Source organism: Paramormyrops kingsleyae, chromosome 4 (assembly GCF_048594095.1).
Source record: "Paramormyrops kingsleyae isolate MSU_618 chromosome 4, PKINGS_0.4, whole genome shotgun sequence".
NCBI lineage: Eukaryota > Metazoa > Chordata > Actinopteri > Osteoglossiformes > Mormyridae > Paramormyrops > Paramormyrops kingsleyae.
In genome coordinates, this window is record NC_132800.1 from 15,803,989 (window position 1) to 15,831,577 (window position 27,589).

The 27,589-nt window shown below is 47.4% G+C and overlaps 1 protein-coding gene and 1 long non-coding RNA gene across 2 annotated transcripts in view; both read left to right on the forward strand.

The window, feature by feature from the left end:
- The first annotated feature begins 361 nt into the window (after window positions 1–361).
- Window positions 362–1,873, forward strand: LOC140589024 (uncharacterized). The gene is made up of 2 exons (XR_011990206.1): window positions 362–959; window positions 1,061–1,873. It is a non-coding gene; the product is annotated as an uncharacterized lncRNA (long non-coding RNA).
- Window positions 1,874–3,930: 2,057 nt separating this feature from the next.
- Window positions 3,931–27,589, forward strand: part of LOC111847224 (tripartite motif-containing protein 16-like) — a 370,043-nt gene continuing 346,384 nt past the window's right edge. The window contains exons 1-4 of the mRNA XM_072711592.1: window positions 3,931–4,564; window positions 9,574–9,669; window positions 10,250–10,483; window positions 10,655–10,814. Of these exons, the coding sequence (XP_072567693.1) occupies window positions 3,974–4,564; window positions 9,574–9,669; window positions 10,250–10,483; window positions 10,655–10,814 (1,081 nt within the window). The 5' untranslated portion in view covers window positions 3,931–3,973. The remainder of the gene's footprint in view (window positions 4,565–9,573; window positions 9,670–10,249; window positions 10,484–10,654; window positions 10,815–27,589) is intronic.

Sequence of the window (27,589 nt, forward strand, 5' to 3'; positions counted from 1 at the left end):
CACACACTTTCCTACAGAAAACACAGGAATCTCACACCAAGACACTTTTAGCCATTTCCAAACACACCCAATCAGAAAGCCACACCCATGTACCCATTAGGCTAAAACAAATGTCACCTGGTCAAACACCTGACTGCTTATTAGTTAACTCAGCAATCAGAATGTGAGAACTATAAAACTCCACAGATTTACCAACATTAAAGAACAATGGAAGCCGGAGGGAGAGGAAGAGACGTTAGAGGTAGAGGACACGTAAGAGGTGGAGGTGGAGGTGGAGGTAGGGGTAGGGGTAGGGGTAGGGGTGCACAGAGAGGTGAAAGAGGACAAAGACAAAGAAGACAAGCACTCCAATGAAATTCGGGCAAAATTAGTCGACCATGTTATAAATCATGGATTGACAATGAGAGACCCAACCCAACCTGAGTCGATTTACTGTTGCTTCTGTCATCCGTACATTTCGACTTGAGAACAGGTATGTTCTGTAACACCTACTCTGTATATATACAGCAATTCAAAGTATCTACAGTATGTATATTGTATATAGAGTAGGCTAATACTGCATTCTATATTTACAGTATATGTGTATGTGTTCTTTACTTGTACAATACTACTGCATAATCTTCATTATAAGCAAGAGAGGCTGCATACCAATATATACATTGTTGTCTTCTCTAAGGACTGAGAGACAAGTAGGACGTGGTGGAAGAGGTCGGATGTTCACAGAGGCACAGGAGCTAGAGATCATAAACATGGTTTTGGCAAATAATGCCATAAGACTTAGGGAAATTCAAAGCCACATTGTGAGAGACGACACTGTTTTTGGCAACATTAGGCAAGTTGCCTTGTCTACCCTCGCTCGTGTTCTCCAGCGACACCAGGTACGAATGAAACAGATATACCGGGTGCCTTTTGAGAGGAACTCCGAAAGAGTCAAAGAACTGAGGCACAATTACGTGCAGGTAACTATTAGACTACAGGACACTACATATAATGCTGCATTTCTCCAGTACTAAACATAAACCTAAACCATTGCTTATGTAATCTTTTTTTTTGTTTTCAGACAGTGCTGGAAATGGATTCAAATGTGATCCCACATGAGTTCATTTTTATTGATGAGGCTGGCTTCAACCTTACCAGAACCAGAAGAAGGGGAAGAAACATAATAGGTCACAGAGCTATTGTGAATGTTCCTGGCGTACGTGGGGGAAACATCACAATGTGTGCTGCCATCACAGGACATGGAGTTCTACACCACCATGCCATTCTTGGTCCATACAACACAGGGTTGATCCTGACATTTCTGGACAGATTGAGAGACATCGTAGAACAGGCAAACCACACAGATGATGAAGGGCAACAGCACAGATATGTTGTAGTGTGGGACAATGTGGCTTTTCATCGTGCAGCCATGGTGCAAAATTGGTTTGCCAACAACCCACATTATATAGTGCTTTACCTTCCCCCTTATTCTCCATTTCTGAACCCAATAGAAGAGTTCTTTTCAGCATGGCGTTGGAAGGTCTATGATCATCAACCCCATGTGCGTGAGGGGCTTCTACAAGCAATGGAGGAGGCATGTGAGGAAGTTGACGTACTGTAGGAGCCATCCAGGGATGGATAAGACACTCCCGACGCTTCTTTCCTCGCTGTCTAGCAAGGGAAGATGTCGCATGTGAAGTGGATGAGGTGCTGTGGCCAGATCCACTGAGAAGACATGACGCTGCATAAATCTTGTTTCGTTTTTCATTTGTTTTTTCACTTGCACGTTTCTCATTCTGTTTTCAAAGGTTTAGAATTTGTTGAATTGTACAGTAATATGGATTTTGTTGGTTTTTCTGTTGCAAATTGTAGCTAAATAAATGATTTGTTGGAACCGAATTTATTTCTGCACATATGTCTCTGTGTCCAATTCTCAGCATTTGCAGTTCTGACAGTCCCTAAAGAGATAAAAGTGTTTTGGATTTTACATAGTGGTGTTTGGTTGGTTGGAGGAAAAATTTAGGCATGGGAAAGAAATGTTTACTATTTGGGGCAAAAGTTTGGTTTTCATAAGTGTTTATATAGTTTTGACTGGAGAGCTTCATTTTGCAGGATATGTGAGGTGTTTTGCTCTTTGGGTGAGGTGTTTTGTGAATTGTGCTAAATGATTTGCAAAAATGAGCCTTGTTGTCAAAATTGTGCTTTAGCAATTGGAAAAAACTGTAACTCAAAACCTACAGCGGTCCTCAGGTAACTGAGTAAAGATAAATACAGTGGTACCTCGGTTCTCGAACTCACTAGAACTCGAATTTCTTGAAAGTCGAACAAACCAGTTTGACCTAGAACTCGATCTCAATATCAGAAGTCGAACCGTGAACGCTGACCTAATATAAATTGTATGCGCCAGGAAATGAGTCATACTACAATGCAATTCTTACTTGAATGCCTTCTTCACAGACGATTATCCAAATAAAGCAGCGCAACAATACAGTAACTAACAATAAATAAACCACTAACTTACGTGTACTATTAGAGCATTTATGTAATTTATTTAAACTATTTTACCAGATAAATTAACTGAAAACCAGTTCTCACTGCTTTACGCGATATTCGGGAGAAATAGCAGATTATGCATCGTAACTGCCTGGTATACAAACGTCATGCGTGTAACTAAACTCTTTAGCCAATAAGGGCAAAGGTGTGTCGTCACGGAGGCGGTTCCAGTTTGTGCAGCCAGGTGAGAGGTCGCAATGCATCACTGTAATGCATTGCGCCAGGATCAGAATGCGTTGTGCGTTGTGGCGCTGTAAGCAAGTCGAACGCACATAATGACCGGACTGGGGAAACAAACTGATACGCGGACTTAATACAGAGGACTAATGACAACAACCAGAAACAGCTGATCACATGGGGATCCCACACGGGGTTAACGAGGGGGCGTGGCACACGGAAGGAGCGGATGATTGGGGCAGGACAGGTGTAATGTTGGGATAAGATCTTTGTCGTTTTGGAAGCCATTAAGAAAAAAATGCTATTCATGTTTTATTCTGTTCATTTTGTGTTTATATGCTAAAAAATAACATTTAGGTGTAATTTTGGGTTTTAATTGGTTTTCCAAAATGGTTAATTAATTGGTTTTCCATTATTTCTTATGGGAAAAATTCGATCAGAACTCAAACTTTTTAGGATTCGATCCGGAGTCCGGAACGGATTAAGTTCGAGAACCAAGGTACCACTGTAGTAGTATTATAGCTTGTTTGAGGAAAAACAATGTCACTAACAGTTAAGAATGAATGTGCATGTATATAGTAACTTTCCAGGCAACCAAAATGCTTTACAGAAGGAACTGGAAGCCACTTCAACCACCATTACTGTGTAGCACCCACTGGGACGATGTGACAGCAGTCATTCTGCACCAGTACACAAACCAGACAGTAGCTAAGGTGTTGAAGGGGCAGGAGAGAATTTACTAATTAGATATAGGGGAGGATTAGGAGGCCAGATTGCACAGGGCCATTTTTTAGCCAAACATTGGAGTACCACCCATACCAGGATCTTTCATGACCTCAGAGAGTCAGGACCTCAGTTTTATATCTCATCCAAAGGATGCACCATTTTTACAGCACAGTGTCCCCATCACTGCACTGGGATCCACATAGACCACAGGGTGTTAACCTGCTGGCCACACTAACACCTCTTCAGCAGCAACCTAACTTTCCTAGTTGGTCTCCCATCCAAGTACTGGCCAGACTCTAACCAGCTTAGCTTCAGGTGGAGTACCTAGTCTGAACTGTGTGTGTGTCTCTATAGTTAATCTGATGTTCGATTTTATGCACACATTCAAACTCCAGTGTTTGCTCAGTCTGCTCTTCTCAGTCTGGCCTCAGTCTGAAACCATACCTACTGCAGCCTGAGAAGCAGGAAGTTCCTCCCACACTTACACACAGACAACTGAGAGAAAACAAAACTGAATCCTATCAGTGTTCATGGTAAAATGGCAGAAGCCAGTTCCACACTGGATCGGGACCAGTTCAGCTGTCCAATATGTCTGGATCTACTGAAGGATCCAGTGACTATCAACTGTGGACACAGTTACTGTATGAGCTGCATTAAGAGCTGCTGGGATCAGGAGGATCGTCTTGGAGTTTACAGCTGCCCCCAGTGCAGACAGACCTTCATACCCAGACCAGTTCTGGGCAGAAACACCATACTGGCTGAAGTGGTGGAGAAACTGAAGAAGACTGGACTACAAGCAGCTACTCCTGCTGACCATTATGCTGGACCAGGAGATGTGGAATGTGACGTCTGTATTGGGAGAAAACACAAAGCTGTCAAGTCCTGCCTGGTGTGTCTGGCCTCTTACTGTGAAACTCACCTCCAGCCTCACTATGAGTCTCCAGCTTTTAAGAAGCACAAGCTGACTGATGCCACTGGACATCTACAGGACAAGGTCTGTTCCCACCATGACAAACCCCTGGAGGTCTACTGCCGTACCGACCAGCAGTGTATCTGTGATCTCTGTATGATGGATGAACACAGAGGCCATGATACAGTCTCAGCTGCTGCAGGAAGGGCGGAGAAACAGGTCAGGCCAGAAATATTCTAAAAATGATAAAATTTGTTTGAAATAAAAATAACTTTTGTCTTAACACATGTTAGTTTAATTGCTATGAAAATACTCAGAACAAGTCTGGTTTGGTAAAACGAAAGAAAAATTAACTGAAAATGAACGTTGCAGAAGTTCTGATCAAATTTCTACTGAAAACTCCTTCAAACAGCTAATCATGTGGCTACAGCTGTATGCATGCAGCACACAAACAGTCAAAAGGTTCACTTACTGTTTGTCTGAGTATCTGAAGATATCTGAACTAAGAAGTTTTAAATATGGTGGTTCCAGCATCTCAGAAACAGCCACCATCCTGGGATTTTATAACACTACAGTGTATAGAGTTTACTGAGAACGATGCAGTAAACATGAAACAGCCAGACTATGGCAGTTCTGTGGGAGAAAACACCTTGTTAATGAGAGAGGTCAGAGGAGAATGGCCAGACTTGTTAAAGCTAACAGGAAGATCACAAGTGCAAAAATAACAGCTCAGTACAGCGGTGGTGTCAAAGGGTCGTTGTACAGTTTATCCTACCTACAGTCAATAAATCATTTCAATTCAATTCGATTCACTATCCGGGTACCACCCAGACATGTCGGAAGGCAGAGAGCATGGATGGTCAGAACATGTGCTTACACATTAAAAGACAAGCATAGCAGATAAAAACACTGCCATGTACAGCAGCACCAGCAGCCATAGTTACGGTGTGTTATGTGTTAGGTTGCGGGCAGGATAAACTGAAGCATTAGACCGAATCGGCATCCCTAACATAGGCCAGATAAACCCTTCCACAATATAGGGGTGCTGTAGCAGAATGCTTTATGGCCCAAAGTCGCTTTATTTATATGTGGAACGACAAGGAAACCTGCATTCTGTGACCTGAGTGGATGATGCAGCTTGTAAACTTGAGGTAATTCTGTCAGGTAGGCAGGAACTAAACCTTTAAGTGCCTTATATGTAAGTAGGAGAACTTTGAAGTCAGCTCTAAACCTAACAGGAAGCCAATGCAGGAAACTAAGAACGGGGGTTATGTGTTCAAACTTCCTGCTCCTGGTGACAATTTGAGCTGCTTCATTTTGAATACGCTGCAAGGTATTTAATGTGCAATCTGTGCTCCCAGATAACAGAGCATCATAGTCTAACCTACTGTATACAAAGGCATGTATCAGTTTCTCTGGGTCTTGAATAGTAAGAAATCGTCGCAGTTTGGCGATTTGGCATAGTTGTAGGAAGCATACCTTCGATACTGCATCCACATGTGATTTGAATGAGAGGCTCGTATCTAAGATGACACCTAGGTAATGGGCTGAGCTGCTGTGGTTCAGCCCTTTGGAGTGGAGTGCGGAGATTATAAAATTCCTATCTGCAGACCTGCCTCCAATGAACAGAACCTCGGTTTTCTACTGATAAAACGTTTTCAGCCATTCAGGTTTTGACTTCATTAAAGCAATTAGCTAAAGTGACAATAGATGTACTGTCATTAGGCGTAATCCAAATGTATATTTGGGTGTCGTCAGCATTATGTTTCCTAATGGCAGTGTGTAGATAGAAAACAATAAAGGACCAAGCATTGATCCCTGCGGTACTCCATATTCGACTGGTGTCATTGACCCCTAGTACAACTATCTGACACTTAAACATACTGATAACAATATAGTCAAATACAATTTAAACCACTTCAACACTGTTCCACACAACCCAACCACAAATTTAAGTCTTTTAATAGGATATAATGGTCACCTTTGTCAAAAGCTGCACTAAGGTCCAGAAGCATTAGCACAGCCATGCTGTCAGCATCAGTTGACATTGTCATGTCATTTACGACTTTAGTTAAGGCAGTTTCAGTTCTGTGTCCCGGGCAGAAGCCCGACTGGAAACAGTCCAGTATGTTGTATCTCTCCAAGTATGAGTAAAGTTGAGCAGCAACTATCTTCTCCAGAAAAATGGCACATTAGAGATACTGTAGGTCCTGTTGGTGCAAAAACTTGGCTTCTTCAGTAGTGACCTGACTCCTGCTACTTTAAATTGGTCAGGAACATCACTTGATGACAAGGACACATTCATTATAGCAGTTATAGGTCATGCCAGAACTCCCAAGAATTCTTTAAGAAGCTTAGTGGGGATTGGGTCCAGTGGACAAGTGGTTGGTCTAATGTTAATTATAATCGTTTTTAGCACTTGTTCATTAAATAATTCAAAAACAGTAAGGATGTGTTCATGTTCCGCTTGCATTGGAGTTAATTGTGAGCCATGAGCAGAGGTTCAGCCTTATATATTAGATGCTCTATTGTTTTAATAAGGTAGCGAGGGCCATTTCTGTTGTGATCCATAAGGTTAGAATAACAGGCTGAATGTGCCTTATAAAGGGCTTGCTTGTGTTGTTGCAGGCTGTCAGACCAGCCAACTTGCACACTTCTAAGCCCGTGGATTTCTATTTGTGCTCCAATCTGTGACACTCCTGTTTGTAAGAGTGTGTGATCATTAAACCACGGGGAGTGTTTTGTGGTTTTTACCACTTTATTTATCAAATGAGCTGTTTCATCTAAAATCTGACTAACCACTGTATTAAAGTCATAGGTGACGTCATTGACATCTGTACTAGACATAAAGTTCACATTACTTGCTGCATTAATTAATCATAGGGAATTTCTAATTTAAGTGACATGTCCTAATAATCTTCTCTGCCATATTCAAAGATGGTGGCTCAATCACGAAGGTGAATAGAAAATGGTTGGAGAATGACTTATTCAATGGACAGACATATATACATAATGAGCAGAAACTCCATGAGTAATAATCAAGTCTAGTGTATGATTGTGAACAGGCGTTGGTCCTGTTATGTGTTGGAGACATTCATCCGAGTCTAGGAGGGACAGAAAACTTTTGCTGAAGGCATCAGCCTCTATGTCCACATGTACAGTATATTGAAATCTCCAAGTATTATAATATTCTCTAAATTAATAACTAACTCAGAGAGAAGTTCCCAGAATTCTGTCAGAAATTAAGTGATACTATAAGAATATAGATGGGTGGGTCGGACACCATGTGAATTAGCATTGCTTCAAATGTTGTAACATCTTTTATAATCTTGGGTTCAATTTATAACACGTGGTTTCTGTATTAAACTAAATTACATTCTAGCATTTTGTTTTAGCTTTTGCACATACAGAAATGAATCTCCTCTTTTACACCTAGGATTGTTGGGACTTTATGTCATTAGTTCCAGCGTGAACAACCGAGGTGGAGACCTCATTGGTGGAGAGGGAGTCCAATTTCACCGCGATGTCGGAAACTCTGGCCCCGGGGGGACATTTTACATCGCATCTCCAATCACGAGCTCCATCTCTGCTTTGGCAGACATTCTGCTGAGAGCAGAGAATCTGTTACTAAGCGCAACAGCCGACTGGCGTGCGGGAGCTCTCAGCTTAGGGCTCCTAGGACCACGTCTGACCGTGACCCGGGGCTTGCGTGTGTTGGCTGCTGGTGCTGGAGACAGTCAAGGCAGGAGGAACATCTGGCAGATCTAATCCGGCTGTGTTCTCCGATTGAGCCGTATCTATAAATCCCTCGAATTGCTTAATCTCCACTAATGTGCTAATGTGCTCCTCCAGTGTGCGAATCCTGCCCTCCAACTCTACAGTTAGTGCAGATTAGCGGAAGATTATTTAACTTGTGGGGATTATTCTTTTCCAATGACTTTATTGTAATTATTATTTTGCTGATACCTATATGTAACCTTGGGCTGCAAGGTTACGCAAGAACCAGACTATGCCACCCAAGGCCCTGCCCCTTAGGATGTATAATTAACCCCCAGAACTTCCACCCGCAGCCACATTGCATGAACACAGAGACGCATATTCCTGAATTAAAACATTTTATTAACACAATATTTAAAACCTCCAAGCCGATAAACAATTACCAGCATATAACACCACTAAAACCAGAACATGACAAATAGTTGGTTGAGAGCAAAACCCAGGCACTGGTGGTCCAACTCTATAATCCTGCCTTGACCCCTTAGCCAAGGACTCACATATCCAAGTGGGAGTTAACACCAAAAATCACAGCAAACCACATTCTGGAGTTAGTACCTATAATTCACCCCACATTCACTCCATGCAGTGCAGGAAACAACCTCCAGCTCCCAAACTCCAGCACCACATTCACTGGCTCTATAGATGGGGAAACGGTCAAGAAAATACCCTCAAGACCCCCACCCACTATACCAGCCAGTACCCAGTTAGCCCTGGTAACCACCCCTTATTCACAATCATACCAATACAACCCACATAATCTTACAAAACAATCAAAACAGGCAAAACAGCAGTGACAGTCTCCTGCAAACATATACACCCATTTCAGACCATACTCACGAGATACACAAGTTCAACATTTATTCTACACATCATGTGTCCACCTGTGTCCTATCTGAGCAGCAGCATAAACCCAGACACTTGTCACCCAGCACCCAGCCTTGCACCGCAGCCCGGACCCAGAACCAACCGCTCACCACAATTCCCGTCGCTCACAGGAGTGTCACAACAACAATCGGACCACGCCCCCCCTACCGGCTTCCACCGCTTTTATCCACGCCGATCCTAATTGCGTGCGCGGCTGTTTCTCCCCGATTAAAACTTCGCTGCGGAACACCCCCAATTACCTACTAAACAGCCTCTCGTGCATGCAACCCGATACGGGATCCGTGGGTGACGTCATCCCTAGCGGTCACCAGTTACATATAGTTTAAAAGTTCCCACTACCAACCAGTTTGGCTCTCGCAGGAGAAAACTATTTAATCATTTAAGAATATCTATCCATCCATCCATCTCCTAACCAGTAATCCAGGTCAGGGTCACAGAGAGTGCCTGGATCCTTTCCCAGGCAGCATAGGGCCCAAGGCTGGGGTCCACCCTGGACAGGATGATTAATGAATATGATCCCAGCTAATGAAACAAACTTTTGTCGTCATCTTGTTTACAATCTGTAGAAACAAATGGGTGAAACACAGAGGGAATTTCAGCAGAGAATTCAGATGAGAGAGAAGGAGCTGCAGGAGCTGAGAGAGGCTGTGGCCTCAATCACAGTGAGTATGAACCTGAGGAGAAGATAACAGCTGGCTTGTGATCATATTGAATCTTCTCTCAGATTCAGCAGATTGCAGATTTACAGACTTGTGGGGATTAATCAAATGAATGCTGCTGTGGGTTATTCTGGGTCAGAGATTTAATGGGACAAAATTGCTAGATAACAGAGTTTAACCAGGCATTGCAGCAGTAGTACCTTATTTATTTAGAAAAATACTATAAAAGGCCCATTTGAGAAAAATACAGCTTTTCACAATCCAGTGTAATGGAAATATAAACCAAAAAGTCACCTATTAAACTAAGACCCAATGGTGACTACCAACCTGCCCCATACAGCCACCAGTCTCTGCCAAATCCCTGCAGCTGACAGTGTATGAGCTTAATGAGTGATCATTTCCAATCAGTGCTGGCTAGGTTTCAGTACCTGAGGCATCCAGCATCGTGACGCTCCAAACCCCAGCCCTGTGCTGTTTTTATACCTCCTGTCAGCTCACATCACTATTGTACAATGAGGCTCTCTGGAGTCTCAAAAGGGGCCAATTGTAATTTACTGTCCTCTGCTCCCTGTGTCACCAACAGAGATCAGCACAGTCAGCAGTGGAGGACAGTGAGAGGATCTTTACTGAGATGATCCGCTCCATTGAGAGAAGACGCTCTGAGGTGACAAAGCTGATCAGAGATCAGGAGAAGGCTGCAGTGAGTCAGGCTGAAGGAGACATGGAGAGACTGAAGCAGGAGATCGATGAACTGAAGAGGAGACACTCTGAGCTGGAGCAGCTTTCACACACAGAGGATCACATCCATTTCCTCCAGGTAACAGAACAGCTACTCTGACAATAAGAAAACCAGAGTATTCAAATGGATGCATGTTCTCATTTGTATTTCAAATATTCTTTCATTTGTCGGATGTTAAAGGTCCTGTTAATTTGATTACAATGCAAATCTGGTTTGATGAAGCTGTTTAATCAGACTGTGTGTCTGTAGAGGTGCCAGGGTCTTCCTGTCACCCCTGAAGCTGGATTTGGACCCAGAATCTCTGTCAGTCCACGCTGCTCTTTGGAGAATGTGAGGAAGGTGGTTTCTGAACTGAAGGATCAACTGGAGAATGTTTGTGAAAAGAAAACGGCAGAGATCCATCATACAGGTTGATAAATAAATACATTTTCCAGTCTGTTCATGTTAATATAGACCATGCAGAGAGAGTATGTAGTACAGTCAGCCCTAGATGGGACAGCCTGTGGCTCAGTGGGCTAAGCCTGTGTGCCTATAATCAGATGGTCACCAGTTCACACCCAGTCTCGGCACATTTGCGGGTCTTTAAGCAAGCCTTTAACCCCCAGCTTTCTGGGAGCTCCAACTGGTGGCTGCCTTTTGCAGACAGCTTCCTCTACAAAGATTAACTTGAAGGAGGTGTAAAAAGTCAATTTCCCCACATGGATCAATTATTATTGTTTGTGCCACTAAGTCAATTTCTGTTTCCAATAAGACTAAATCTTTATGAAAACCAGTGAGCTCTAAATTGTACAGGCTGCAAAACCCACAGGATCACATGAAACATGTTTCTTCTACATTATAGAAACAAAAATCTGTATTATGTGTAACTCCCATGATTTGCAGTTTGTTAAAATGCCTGTTATTGTTCCCCTATTGCTGGTGTTTCCACAGTGAGTGAAGTCCATCTCCCACACGTAAATTCCTTTTACTCACATCCCTGTTTCTCTCTGTCTCCTTCTAGTTACCAAAGACACCATCCTACCGGTATTAGTGCCCAAGACCAGAGCAGAATTCTTACAATGTGAGTCTGTTCACACACACGCTTCTCTCTCCCTGTATGAGGTGGAGTGTGTTTTATTGTGTTTCGTTTTCTTCTGTTAGAGGAGCTTCTCTTTCTCTCTCCTGCTGCCTCCTGGTCTTTCACATTTACATGAGCTGTTTATATCAGTAGACCTTGAATTCAATTGCAAGTGTATTTATACAGCTTTTCCACTGCACCAGTTACCATACTTTTGCTATGCCACATTTGGTACAGTATGTTCCCTTTTCCATTGACGTCCCGTCGAGTAACAGTACCAAAAGTTCTAGTAACCAAAGCTCGAAAACAGCTACGGTACTTTTTTGGTACTTGGGAACTTTGGGGTGGGACTTGCAAACGCGTTCATTGTCAATTTAAGACAATGTATAAAAGCCTAAAAGACAAACAAACTAATAAATAGTTAACTAAAAAAGTTACATTGTAGATGCAGATTATGACTGAACTCCTGCTGTCCAAAGGCAACAAATTTAGCAAATGACACTTACAACACAACCACATCTCTCCTCCTACACTGTAAAAAAAAAAGAGTACCAATTAGTACCTTGCTTGTCACTGCGGCTGTACCCCCAAGGGTCTGCCAATTGCACCCTATAGCTGTAGGTAATTGTACTTTTTAAGGTACAGAAATTAATTATGGGGAACATTTTGGTGCCATTGGGGGAACATTAATATTGTTTATACCTTGGGATGTTCCTTTTTTACAGAACATCCAAAGATCAGACACTACAAAATCACTTAATTTGTCAGTTTATTATTATTATTATTATTATTTTTACAAAAAAAGGGCTGGTTTGGGTTTAAAGATGACTGATTTTTTAAATAAAAATTGTAATCTGGGAACTTCTGTATAAATACTTTATAACTTCTCATAACATCTTTGTATTTGTGTGAGAGTGTAACAGGGTTTAAATACATTCTGGTGTACAGTAGAAGTGCATCTTTAATAAAATAAAATTCTTCACGTTTGTTCCTTTTGCGCTTGCGCTCAGTGTACTTTTTTTTTTGAGATTTGATAGTGTTGTCCTACGACAGCAGCCATTGTCTTCCGCAAACTGGCTGTGACACTGAACCAGTGTTGCCAAACTGGGCGGATTCCCACCCATTTGGGCTTCTTTGGATTTCCATTGGTGGGTAAAAATTGACTTCGGTGGCTAATGAAATTTTGGGCTGCTTTAGCGTATATTGGGGAGGTTTTAATTTTCGTACAAATCATTGGAGGGAAATTGACAATTTTAAAGTCTGCCAAAGTGGTGAAAGTACACAGAGCAGTACTGAAAGTAGTGGGAAACAGACCCAGAATGAAAAATGTGTCATCAATGATGCATGTAAGGCACATTGTAAATATTTTAATACTGAAGTCAGAGCTCAACTCAATGGGCCCTATTTTTCACCGACCGATTGTGCAACGCAAAGTGGTTTTCCTAGTTTCATACCAGCGTATTTCTCATTTTCACGTCATGCGCGGACGTTGTTAAAATGGCAAATGATTGACACATCAGAGGACTTTAGAAGGCATGATGGTGAACTGCATGTACCGATGCCAGCGAAGTAGTGAACTCCGGCATCAGTGGGGGCAAGGCAGGATCCGCTGGCAGAAGAGCTTGACTGTCTGTAGCCTGGTGAGGAATATACATTTTTAGATATACTGTAGAAAAATAACAGGATTATTGCATTTATTTGAACATTTAAAAACACCTTAAAACTATAGGTTGTCTTTTGTTTGAACAAAGACTGCTCTTGTATTAATATTTTGCGAAACACAAAATTAAAATAACACACACGTGTAGCGTGTTTCGTTCTGCGTTGTGTAGTTTTTTTTTTTATATATATATATATAGTTGTGCTGCACAGAAAACAATTAACACAAAGGTTTTTTTTTCCCTCTCCTCCTTTCTGCACCTCTCACCGTCATGGCATGTTTCAAAAAGAGCGACGCGCGCGCGAAAAGTGAGTGCGCCCATAAAACAATATTACATACCTGCACAGAAAACAATTAACACAAAGGTTTTTTTTTTCCCTCTCCTCCTTTCTGCACCTATGTAACAAGATATCCCATATTAGGGAAAACTCAAACACCCGGTCAACTATAATAAATGTCACACATACACCGTTAATTAACTTATATCACGAGCAGATTACACATACCTCTCACCGTCATGGCATGTTTCAAAAAGAGAGCGAAACAGGAATTCCACTCCACTAAACCAAGGGCGCGGATTATTCCATAACAGACGGGGGAGAGATTTTTAGAAAAACCTCAAAAATAATTACAACTCACATTAAACATTAAGTGGCAAAAAGAACACAGACATCTTCTACCTTACCAAAACAACAACAAAACATGTTCTTATGAAAAAAAACAAACAAATAAATATACAATCAAAATTCACACCCCCCCCCCCCCCCACCTGTACTCCCCGATAATCCGCTGTACATGCCAGGTAAGTGTGACGTGATCCATCAGGACAGAAGTCCCGTAATAAATCATAGAAAATAATAATAAAATAAAAGTCCCAAAATTATATTTTAAACAGTCTTCAAAACAAATCTAGTGTATCCAAAACACTCTGGTACATCCTCCCCCACTGGATTACACTAGATTATAAAATGCCAAAACAAGACACTCCTAAAAAAAAACTGCAGTTTGGTCAATCACAGAAATGTAGCCTTTCAATTGAAACCAATAAAGATTCCCCAGCTATGATGCTATCCCATGAAGGATTAAGACAAACCAAGGGTAGCTAGTCCTTAATTTGACTACAGGTAACCGTGCCCAGTACACAGTTATGCCCAAGACCACATATTCACTGCACACCGTATGCTAAGTGCAAACATCAAACCAAACTTCACACAACAAAGTATCCAGTTAACTAAAACGACAAATATGTTGCGTCCCATAAATTCAACTGAATACTTAAAAAAAAACTTAATGTACGTTGAGCGAGGTTTTAAGACCCCGCGAAGACATTACTTGAATCAGTCTATTCACAGGTCTAACAATTCTGCCTAACCTCGTAGTTAATCCACCTCCTGGGGATACAGATGAACACGTGGGCACAACAACTTCAGGAGATAGCTTCTCAGATAACTGAGAACCCTTTGATGGCACAACAGTAACAGCCACACAGCTATCGCTAACAGCATCAGGGTGCCCAACACTAATGTTACAGAAAGGCTGACAAGTATCTGAAAGTTGCAAATCAGCATCATCTTGTTCCTCCTCTAACAAATCTGCACCACTGTTTTTCCGCAAGGATATCTCGCCCTGATCATACGATACGTCAGCAGATCCATCTAGGTCAGAGACCCACCTCACAGTTCTGTCAACACTTTCACACACATCAGCCTCAGAGGAAATGTCATGAATTGAACTAAAATCATAAAAGTCCTCGGAAGTCTCACAATCTCCCCAAGACGGTATAGGTAAAAAGTTAACAGGCATCAACAGATTCCGATGCACAATTCTAGATCTATCCGTGCTGGGATTGCGAATCCGGTAAGTATTCAAGGAGTCATTTTTGCTTAGTACCACATATACAGTACTCTCCCACCGATCAGCCAGCTTTCTCTTACCCCTTTCTCCCTTATTTGCCAGAAGAACCCTGTCTCCTACCTCCAAGGAATGACCTTTACACCCCCGATTATACTTATCGGCCTGTTTGATTCTCTGCTTCGTAGCATGCTCTTGCGCCAGTGACAGAGCTTCCTTCAGATCTCTCCCAAGAGACTGGACATATTTATCCACATCCATTGTCACATCATCTAAAAGTACACTTCCAAACATGACATCAATAGGTAATCTTGGTGTGCGACCGAACATCAAAAAAAAGGGTGCATATCCAGTTGTCTCATGAGCTGTGCAATTATAGACAAATGTCAGTGTGTTAATCAATTGTGGCCACTTCGCCTTGGACTTTGGCTCAAGTGCACGAATCATATTACCCAGGGTGCGATTAAACCGTTCTGCTTGACCATTTCCCATCGGGTGGTACGGTGTGGTGTGCGACTTGCTAACCCCAGCCAGCTGTAGCAATTCTGCAATCAATGAACTCTCAAAGTTTGCACCTTGATCGGAGTGTATGCGATTCGGAAACCCATATATACAAAAGAAATTATTCCACAGTACACGCGCAACTGTTTTTGCGGACTGATTCGGACAGGGGAATGCACAAGCTAATTTGGTGAAATGATCGGTGACTACCAGAACATCAACGGAATTATTGTGTCCATCCTCTGCCGACCAAAAATCTATACACACTAACTCTAAAGGTGCGGTGGTCACAACAGAAACAAGCGGTGCCCTAGCGTCGGGTTCTGGAGCCTTACCCAAAATGCATCATTTGCAATGTGTGACATACTCACGTACATCCTTCTCCATAGAACTCCAATAAAACCTCTGCCTGCACAGCCACAGCGTGCGCTGTTGCCCCTGGTGTCCAGCCTCATCGTGTACTCCCTTCAAGACAGAATTTCTCAGTGATAGCGGGACTACATATTGAAAAATTTTTTTCTTAGTCTGTGTGTCACGCCCCGCTCCGTCCGCTCCCGATGTGTGCCACGCCCACCTCGTTACCTCGTGTTCAGCCCTAATTGTGATCGCCTGTGTCCTGTTAAGTCTAGCTTGTCTTGTGTATTTAGTCCTCGTCTGAGTCAGTCTTCCCCAGACTTGTCATTGTATTGTCCGTCGATGTCCGTACCTGTCCGTCCGCCTGCAATTAAACCCAGTTTCCCTGACTTCCTGGCTCCGATCGCCTATTTCCCTGCTCGCCCGAGCCCGAACGTGACAGAATGACAAGTCTCCGTGAAAGCACAAAGCAGCAGACCGAGCACGTTCGGCTCGGTCTGCTGCAGGATTTTGTGTATTGGCGAACCCAGCCCGAGGTCCTGGAGGACCCTACAGCCCTGGAGCTGGCTCACCAGGGCGCGGACCTCCTAACAGAGGATCGCCCACCCGGACAACAATACCCGCTGACAAGAGCCCGGAAATGCCTTCGCCGCCTGACCCAGCGCCTGAAGAGCAGCCGGGAACAGCGGAGCAGAGAACCGAGGGAAGAAGCCCCAATGCTCTTCCTGGGAGCTTGCTCTCTGCTCCCCGCCCGGGAATCAGCCGATTGGCAAGTGAGCTCCCCGCTTGCCTGGGATGACACCGCCGCTACCTGCCTGGCGGGCTTCCACGCGGAGAAGCCACCTCCGCTGGAGGCTTGCTTTTATCGGCCGGAGCGTCTGGGGCACGGCGGCAGAAGCGCCGTTAGGGACGCTATCCCTCGGGTCCCTAGAGCCCTTAAAGGGACGGCGCCTACGCGCTCAGCACCCCTCCTGCCTGCTCCGGACTTGTCCGATCCGGATTTGCCCGCGGCAACGTCCGCTGCTGCTGCCGCCGCCGATCTGCCTGCGGCAACGCCCGCTGCTGCTGCCGCCGCCGATCTGCCCGCGGCTGCGCTGTCTGCTGCTGCCACCGCCGATCTGCCCGCGGCTGCGCTGTCTGCTGCTGCCGCCGCCGATCTGCCCGTGGCCGCGCTGTCTGCTGCTGCCGCCGCCGATCTGCCTGCGGCAACGCCCGCTGCTGCTGCCGCCGCCGATCTGCCCGCGGCTGCGCTGTCTGCTGCTGCCACCGCCGATCTGCCCGCGGCTGCGCTGTCTGCTGCTGCCGCCACCGATCTGCCCGTGGCCGCGCTGTCTGCTGCTGCCGCCGCCGATCTGCCCGCGGCTGCGCTGCCTGCTGCCGCTGCCGCTCGGCCCACGGCACCGCCTGCTGCTGATGCCGCCGCTCTGTCCGCGGCACCGCCTGCTGCTGATGCCGCCGCTCTGCCCGCGGCACCGCCTGTTGCTGATGCCGCCGCTCTGCCCGCGGCATCGCCTGTCCTGCCTGACCCGCCTACCCAGCCTGCGGTCCCTGCTGCAGCTGCCGCCCCTCTGCCCGCGGCACCGCCTGCTGCAGCTGCCGCCCCTCTGCCCGCGGCTGCGCCGCCTGCTGCTGCCGCCGCCGCGATGCCCGTGGCACCGCCTGACCCGCCTGTCCTACCTGCTGCAGCTGCCGCCGCTCTGCCCGCGGCACCGCCTGCTGCAGCTTCCGCCGCTTTGTCAGCGGAACCGCCTGTCCCACCTGACCCGCCTGTCCTGCCTGCTCTGCCTGCAGTTCCTGCAGCTGCCACCACTCTGGCTGCGGCACCCGCCGCGGTGCCCCCTGCTGGCCGCGTGATGGCGGCACCCGCCGCGGTGCCCCCTGCTGGCCGCGTGATGGCGGCACCCCCCGCGGTGCCCCCTGCTGGCTGCGTGATGGCGGCGCCCCCTGCTGGCTGCGTGATGGCGGCGCCCGCCGAGGCGCCCCCTGCTGGCCGCGTGAAGGAGGTGCACGCCGAGGTGCCCCTTGCTAGCCACGTGACGGTGGCGCCCTTCCTGCCGGCACCTGAACTGCCTGTCCTGCCGGCACCTGAACTGCCTGTCCTGCCGGCACCTGAACTGCCCGTCCTGCCTGTCCGGCCGGCACCCGAACTGCCCGTCCTGCCTGTCCGGCCGGCACCCGAACTGCCCGTCCTGCCTGTCCGGCCGGCACCCGAACTGCCTGAGGTGGCTGCGGTTACGCCCCCTGTTGGCCGTGTGATGGCAGCGCCCGCTGTGGCGCTCCTTGCTGGTCGCGTGCTGGCGGCGCCCGCCGAGGCGCCCCCTGCTGGCCGCGTGATGGAGGTGCCCGCTGAGGCGCCCCCTGCTGGCCGCGTGATGGCAGCGCCCGCCGAGGCACCCCCTGCTGGCCGCACAACGAAGGTGCCTGCTGAGGTGCCCCTTGCTAGCCCCGTGACGGCGGCGCCCGTCCTGCCCTGCTCGCCGGACCTGCCCGTCCTGTCCTGCTCACCAGCAGCCACACCCGCAGCTCCCCCTGCTGGCGCTGCCGCACTGCTTACGGCGGCCCCTGCGGACCGCTCGCCGGCCCTGCCCGTCTCACCGGTCCAGCCCGGCTCGCCTGTCGGCAGTGCAGCCACGCCCGCGACTGCCGTCGCCGCTCTGCCTGCAGCACCGCCTGCAGCTGGCTGCTTGCCCGAGGTGCCCACAGAGGCGCCCCCTGCTGGCCGCGTGATGGCGGCGCCCCCTGCTGGCCGGGACCTGAGGGTGCCCGCTGCAAGGCCCCCTGCTGGCCGTGTGATGGTGGTGCCTGCTGCGGCGCCCCCTGTTGGCCACGTGCTGGTGGTGCCTGTGGCTGCGTCTGAGGTTCCGGCGCTGCCTCCGCCTGCACCCACGCCCGCCGAGGTGCCTGCTCTGCCTGCGGCACCTCCTGCTGGCCGCACACCCAAGCCCGTCTCGCCTGTCCTGTCCGGCCAGCCCTGCTCGCCGGTCCTGCCCGTCTCGCCTGTCCTGTCCGGCCAGTCCTGCACGCCCGCAGCGCCCCTGGCTGACCTCTCGCCTGTCCTGCCCGTCTCGCCTGTCCAGCCGGCCCAGCCCTGCTTGCCGGTCCTGCCCGTCTCGCCTGTCCTGTCCGGCCAGCCCTGCTCGCCGGTCCTGCCCGTCTCGCCTGTCCTGTCCGGCCAGCCCTGCACGCCTGCAGCGCCCCTGGCTGACCACTCGCCTGTCCTGCCGGCTTCTGACCTGCCGGCGCCTGAACTGCCTGCGGCACCTCCCGTAGGTGTGACAAAGGGTTCCCTGCTTAAAGCATCAGCCACTACATTCTTTGGTCCGGGAATGTACTGAATGTCAAAATCAAACGATGCCAACTTTGCCACCCACCGCTGTTCGCATGCATCCAACTTCGGCTTGGTGAGGATGTACTTTAGTGGATTGTTGTCGGTCCACACAGTGAACCGGTGACCCCGCAACCAATGACTGAACTTATCATGAATAGCCCACTTCATAGCTAGAAATTCTAGTCTATGTGCTGGATACTTGGACTGAGCATGATTAAGAGACTTGCTGGCAAATGCAATAGGCCTAGCGGTAGTACAACCATCCTGCAGTTGAGAGAGCACAGCTCCCAAACCACTAGTAGAAGCATCAACAGAGAGCAAAAAGGGTTTTGTAAAATCTGGATGAGCCAATAGAACTTGACTAGCCAGCGCCTCCTTCAGGTGCCCTAGAGCCTCTCTACATTCAACAGTCCAATCCGATGGAGTGAGTTCACGAGCTACCACAGTTCTCTTCACACCCTTACCCCTGCGCGGCCTCTTCTGACCAGTGGTCAACTGGAATAGCGGTCTTGCTATAGTGGAACAATGCTCAATAAAATGTTGGTAATATACTACCATGCCTAGAAAAGACCTTATTTTAGTCGCTGAAGGGGTGACTCCATCGGACTCCATCAAATCTTGTTCGTGTACATTCAAAATGGCCTCTACTTTTGCCGGATCAGTAGCCACACCCTCCACACTGATGATGTGCCCTAAAAACTTCACCGACTGTCTCAAAAACTGACATTTAGATGGAGAAAGTTTTAAGTTATGCTGCTTGAGACGCTGAAACACCATCTCAAGCCTCTGCAAGCTTTCCTCCGCTGTCTTACCAAAGACTAACAAATCATCCAAATAACAGAGAAGACTCATGAAATTCTGATCACCAAACACTGTTAACATCATCCTCATAAAGGTTGCTGGACTGTTACACAGTCCCTGTGGTAGACGATTATACTCGTGAAGACCCAGGGGGGACGAAAAAGCTGTATACTTTTTGTCCTCCTCATGTAAGGGGATGTTATAATACCCCGAAGTCAGATCCATAGTGCTAAAATAGGCATTGCCCCCTAGTGCAGCAAGGACATCTGCCTGGTGCGGCAGCGGATGAGCATCCTTTACTGTGCGAGCATTCAACCATCTAAAATCAGTACAGATGCGTAAATCGCCGTTCTTTTTCCACACCAACACTAGGGGTGATGCATACTCGCTGCTCGACTTGCGTATTATCTCCTTCTCCTCCATATCATCTAGCGTCTCCTTCAATTTCTGATAATGAGCCGGGGAAATTCGACGATAAGGAAGTCGAAAAGGTTTGTCATCAGTAAGGCGTATTCTATGACAAAATCCGCTTGCCTCTCCACAGTCCAAGCTATGTCTGGAAAACACACTATCATATTGCTCAATTAAATCAACAAGCTTATCTTTCCAGACAGGACTCACCTGACAGTTAGCAACATCTATATTCTGCAAACCCAAACTCATCAACCTGCTCTCCCTGGAAGTTCCAAACCCACTTGCGGCGCTTGCTGCTGACAGACTATTATCTGGCCTGTGAGAAAGCAGCTTTCCAACATTTTGGGAAATTTCTTGCTCCTTAAATACATCAAAATCTTCCAACGCGATACACGGGTAGACATCAGCTATTTTAGCATTTCGACGGAGTGTGATTTCCGAGAGGGTGGGGTTTATAAGTTTTACTGGGAGCCACCCGTCTCCCCAAAGAGGTGAAACAACTCTGCCTACCAGTACGTTACGAGACACACAACGAGCTTTACCAGGCTCAACAACAACCGTACTACCTGCAGAGAGTTGGATTCCTGGTGGTAATCGGGCCCAAACCAGATGTTCACTCAAAGGTTTAAGTGTGACCGCCCTCTTCAGCTTAACTGTACCCACTTTGTCTGGGATGGTGTCCCCTCTCCATCTCTCTAAATTGGATAATATCCGCAGAAAGTGGCTATGTTCTTCCTGACACATCCCATCAGGTTTGTTCAAAACACTCCAATAGCTTTCATTGGTTTTAAGCTGTCTGATCAACGGTTTTAAAACATTAGTACCAATAACGATTTGATCTACCTGACCCTCCACCACTAGGACAGGGACCTCAAAATTAAATCCGAACAGCTCGATTTTCAGAGTACATTCACCCACCGGACTAGTTTGTTTACCTCCACATCCTACTAATACCACTTCCGATGGGGTCAAATGGTCATCACAGAACACTCCTGCCCCTTTCAACTGGGGAATCACATCTGCACACAGAGTAGTAGCCATTGACCCACTGTCTAACATACCCTGCAACTCAACTTTATTCTGCACCAGTACAGGCGCGTAAAACAGACTTTCACTTTGACCCGCTTTTAAGGAGTTCTGAAACACTACTATCTTACCCGCTGGAGCTATACTGCAACAGTGTGAATAGACAGACTCAATATCGTCAGGGGAGGGTAAATTAACTTGCCCCACATTGCCCTCCTTCAACTTGAGGCACTTCAGTTTCCCTGAAACTGTTCTTTCTGCGCATAGTCAGGTTTTACTCTGTGCAGCATGGAATTACAATTGCTACTAACATGTTCAGGAGAGAAACACTTGAAACAGAGCTTGTGCATTCTGCAGTGAATGTTGGTCGTGTGCTCAGAGCTATCACAAACTCGGCATTTGTTGGAGTGCTTAGGTGAAAATCTAGGGGGTGCATCACGCACCGACTGAGAGTGATTCATGAGAGTTTTCTCCAAGAGGTCCAAAACCCTATCAAGTGTAGAATCCCCTGGTTGCTTTTGCTTACAATCACTACCAGATACTACCACATCAGACTGTACATCTGTACTCGCCGAAGGGTCCAGTTCCACTGCAACAGCCACTGTATGTTGTTTCAGCCGACCCCCTTTCGCTTTACACTCTCTCAAAAATTCATCCAAACACTCCTGCACCTCACTGGCCGTCCAAGAGCGAACAGGTTTACTTTTGAACACCAGAGCGAGTTCTCTGTCCGGACAATTCTGAATGAACATGACCGCTAATTCCATACTCTGATCTCCCATAGACCTTCCTTCACTTTTGAGAGTTTGCTCAGTTATTTCTGCAGCCTGATTTAATCTAAGCCAGTAATCTAGCGAACTCTCGTAAGGACGTGGTTTAGTTGCATAAAAATCTGCAAGAGGTAAACCTGAACTAACCGAATCTGCAAAATGATGTCTCAAAATGGCAAAAACGGCTGTGACATCTGCTATTTTTGGATTATTACGCATCCACACTTTTGTAATTTCTCTGGCACGACCCATAAGTCTATTTACAACTTCCTCAATCATCTCAGAGCTAGAAAGCTCTCTTTTAGCTAGGTAAGCTCTCATTAATTCCTCCCATTCAAATGGTAAATGGACTGCATTTATATAGCGCTTTTTACCAAAGCGCTTTACAATGTATGCCTCACATTCACCCATTCACACCACACATTCACACACCGGTGGCGGAGGCTGCCATGCAAGGCGCCAACCAGCTCACCGGGAGCAATTTGGGGTTCAGTGTCTTGCTCAAGGACACTTCGATGGGGTCAGGAGGACCCGGGGCTCGAACCTGCAACCCTCCGGTTGCCGAACGGTAGCACTACCTCCTGCACCACCATCGCCCCAATTTGCACCATCTATCTGTGCAAGCCTACTGGATGGATCAGGTGCAACCGTAGCATCCCGAGCATTCCCCGAACAGACTACTCCTGTATCAGGCTTAGATCCGTTGGGCACTACTTGAACCCATTCAATAATGGAGCACTTGTCAGCGCTGTCCCCCCGAAAATAAGGTGGCACATTAACCTCTGACTTTAACACCAAATTTAGTTTAGACGCATCAATGACAGTAGTGCCCAACGGATCTAAGCCTGATACAGGAGTAGTCTGTTCGGGGAATGCTCGGGATGCTACGGTTGCACCTGATCCATCCAGTAGGCTTGCACAGATAGATGCACCAATCTCGGAACCAATCTGCTGTACGAGTTCCGTAAGACCGACAGGTGAAACACTACATGTAGCTAAAGTACATTCCTGAATTTTATCGATACTGGATGAGGATAGCTTGGGAATGGCCCCTCTAAACATATTAACTGGCCTACCCTGCCCGGTACCATCTAATGTAGGGCTAGCAAATGTAGCATCCACTTTAGCAGATTCAACTTTGGGTGTTGAAATAAAAGTCCCCCTGCCAAAACCAGCAGCCCCAATAAATTCGTCCCTACCATTACCTGCATGCATCTTTATAAACAGCAACCAAATAACAATGATAACTAAAAGAAAGTTGTCAATACAAGTGCTTAAGATTATAAGGGGAAAAAAAAAGAAAAAAATAATCGAGACAGATACATACAATCCAAAATTCCTAATAACAATCAGGAATGAGACGTAGGTTCGTGTGGCTAAGGAAGACCCAAACCAGTTCTCCAGATGATCTGCAAATCAGCGTCGTCTCTGCGAAGCACAGCCAGCACTCCCTCGGCGGTCTGCAGTCAGCTAACCAGTTCATCCGAGTCACGGCACCACTTTGTAGCGTGTTTCGTTCTGCGTTGTGTAGTTTTTTTTTTATATATATATATATAGTTGTGCTGCACAGAAAACAATTAACACAAAGGTTTTTTTTTTCCCTCTCCTCCTTTCTGCACCTCTCACCGTCATGGCATGTTTCAAAAAGAGCGACGCGCGCGCGAAAAGTGAGTGCGCCCATAAAACAATATTACATACCTGCACAGAAAACAATTAACACAAAGGTTTTTTTTTTCCCTCTCCTCCTTTCTGCACCTATGTAACAAGATATCCCATATTAGGGAAAACTCAAAGACCCGGTCAACTATAATAAATGTCACACATACACCGTTAATTAACTTATATCACGAGCAGATTACACATACCTCTCACCGTCATGGCATGTTTCAAAAAGAGAGCGAAACAGGAATTCCACTCCACTAAACCAAGGGCGCGGATTATTCCATAACAGACGGGGGAGAGATTTTTAGAAAAACCTCAAAAATAATTACAACTCACATTAAACATTAAGTGGCAAAAAGAACACAGACATCTTCTACCTTACCAAAACAACAACAAAACATGTTCTTATGAAAAAAAACAAACAAATAAATATACAATCAAAATTCACACCCCCCCCCCCACCTGTACTCCCCGATAATCCGCTGTACATGCCAGGTAAGTGTGACGTGATCCATCAGGACAGAAGTCCCGTAATAAGTCATAGAAAATAATAATAAAATAAAAGTCCCAAAATTATATTTTAAACAGTCTTCAAAACAAATCTAGTGTATCCAAAAACTCTGGTACACACGCTCATAATTAAGTCCCCATTCCCAGCTGCTGTGCTCATTCAGCTTCTGTTTTCCCCATCTTCTGACATCATTCGGCACTGCGCGGATGATCGGGTGATGCTAGAACACGAGGACACACTCGCTCTTGGCTCATCCCATGCCTGCATCTCCTCGAAAGGCTTAGGTGGAATATTGGTGCCCCCATATATGACGTACTCTCGCCTTTTCACCTCGTGCACGATCATGTCCGTTTCCTTGGGCGAAAACCAGTCTGGCTTGCAGTGTTTTGACGAGTTGTGCTGCCTTGTCAAAACATCCTACTGTAGCATGAACCCACAGCTATGACTATTGATCAGTGAGACCTTATCGATCAGCGGTACCATAGGGGTCTGTGTCTCAGAACGAGGGTAAACAGAAATCACAAAAATATACAGGGAGTGCTGCATATCATAATAATAATAATAATAATAATAATAATAATAATAGTAATATGCTTCTTAAGCGTAAATTAACAACATCAGGTGAAGCGCAGGAGTTTTTTTTATATGTAATTAACATTGCATATAAAAAACAGAAGTTGTAGTAGGTGGTTATCTACAGTATATAGTCAAGATGCTGTTTTAGAAAATATTTTTTTAAAAACAATAAAGGAGCCTATTTTCCTGTTTCAAGAGAAAAAAAATCTCGAACTTGAAGCAAGATAATAGCAATCCTGCCTGTAAAAGGTGAGGGGACGCACCCTTCCGACAGGTTTAGTGCATTTTACGCCCAAAATACACCTCTGAATAATTAAGAGTGTTAGGACAACCTTAAAAGAATGCCCATAAATGTTAGTTGCGCCTTAAGCTATGCGTTACATCGTCAAAATGCAGCCACAAAGAATCGCGTGTCTCGCCACATCAGGGTTGCCACTACCATGCATCTTGTGTGATACACTTTCAGAGTCTCACGCTCATGCAAGAAATCTTATGGTAAATCTGTGTTATTCCATTATAAACCTAAAATTTGCTACATGAAAAGCGGGTAGTTTCCAAACCCTGCACACTATTTACAAGGTAATAAAAGTATTACATACATGCAAATGTGTGTGCAGACTGGTTTCGAATTTAAAATGTCACGCCAGCCAGCTGACTAAAGCTGGCAACCCTGCTACATGCCTAGTGTAAAGGCGTTTACAGTACCGAGAACATCTAGTCACGGAGATGTCCAAAGCTATTGGATGTTCTTCTCTGCTTGGAGCTGAGTGTTGAATTAGGGCTCTTTTTTTTAAAAATTTTTTTAACCCCTGTCGTGTCCGTCAGTTTAGCAAGCAGGATGTTAGTCTGGGTGCCTTATTGTGCCAACACTTTTATTTTGCCAAGTGGAGCTTCGGATTAAGCTCCTCTTGTTACTTGAGGTATACTCTTTATTAATCATTTTAGATTATTGCGCTACAAAACCGGAGCTGACAGGGAAAGTTTACTGAGGTAGAGGAGATAGAGAGAGGAAGAGAGGAGGGAGAGAAAGAGGAGAGAGACAGAAGAAGAAAAATAAATAAATAAATACATACATACTGTCATGCCCCGCTCCGTCCGCTCCCGATGTGTGCCACGCCCACCTCGTTACCTCGTGTTCAGCCCTAATTGTGATTGCCTGTGTCCTGTTAAGTCTAGCTTGTCTTGTGTATTTAGTCCTCGTCTGAGTCAGTCTTCCCCAGACTTGTCATTGTATTGTCCTTCGATGTCCGTACCTGTCCGTCTGCCTCCAAATAAACCCCGTTTCCCTGACGACCTGGCTGCTCTCGCCTGCTTCCCTTCTCGCCTCCCCGACGATCGTGACAGAATGACAAGTCTCCCGAACAACGCAACGCAGCAGGGCGAGGACCTCTGGCTCGTCCTGCTGCATGAGGTCGCGTTTTGGGAAGAGCAGCCGGAGATCAAGGAGGACCCCACGCTGTTCGGCTTGGTCGAACGGAGCATGGAGCTCCTCCAGGGAGTAAACCCTCGAACAGAGGAGCGTAATATGGCGGAAGTACGCTCCCTCCTGCAGCAGGTCGTCCGCCGGGTAAGAGAGAAGCGGCTCCAGCCTCTCGCCTGCACGGCGGTAACACCGCCCCCTCCTACCGGTCCCGCACGGCGAAAGAAGAAGAGGCGAAGGGGAAAAGGGGAAGAAGCCGCCCCGACGCTCTTCCTAGGAGCCTGCTCTCTTCTCCCTGCCTGGGACGACATCGCTGCTGCCCGCCTGGCCGGCTTCCATGCGGAGAAGCCACCTCCGCTGGAGGCTTATTTTTATCGGCCGGAGCGCCTGGGTCTAGGCGGAATACGCGCCGTAAGGGACGCTGTTCCCCGGGTCTCGAGGGCCCTGAAAGGGACAACGCCTTCTCGCTCGGCGCCCCTCCTGCCGCCCGTGCCGAACCTACCGGCCGCACTGCCTCCTCCGGACCCGACCGATCCGGACCTGCCGGCCACGCCGCCTGCTGCTGTCGCCGATCTGCCCGCGGCTGCGCTGCCTGCTGCCACCGCCGATCTGTCGGTGGCTGCGCCGCCTGCTGCTGCCGCCGCCGATCTGCCCGCAGCCGCTGCTGCTGCTGCCGTCGCCGATCTGCCCGCGGCACCGCCTGCTGCAGCTGCCGCCGATCTGCCCGCGGCACCGCCTGCTGCAGCTGCCGCCGATCTGCCCGCGGCACCGCCTGCTGCAGCTGCCGCCGATCTGCCCGCGGCACCGCCTGCTGCCGCCGATCTGCCCGCGGCACCGCCTGCTGCCGCCGATCTGCCCGCGGCACCGCCGCCTGCTGCCGCCGCCGCCGATCTGCCCGCGGCTGCGCTGCCTGCTGCCGCCGATCTGCCCGCGGCTGCGCTGCCTGCTGCCGCCGCCGCCGATCTGCCCGCGGCTGCGCTGCCTGCTGCCGCCGCCGCCGATCTGCCCGCGGCTGCGCTGCCTGCTGCCGCCGCCGATCTGCCAGCAGCTGCTGCTGCTGCCGTCGCCGCTCTGCCCGCGGCACCGCCTGACCCGCCTGTCCTGCCTGCTGCAGCTGCCGCCGCTCTGCCCGCGGCACCGCCTGCTGCAGCTGCCGCCGCTCTGCCCGCGGCAACGCCTGCTGCAGCCGCCGCCGCTCTGCCTGCTGAACTGCCCGAGGTGACCGCGGTTGCGCCCCCTGTTGGCCACGTGCT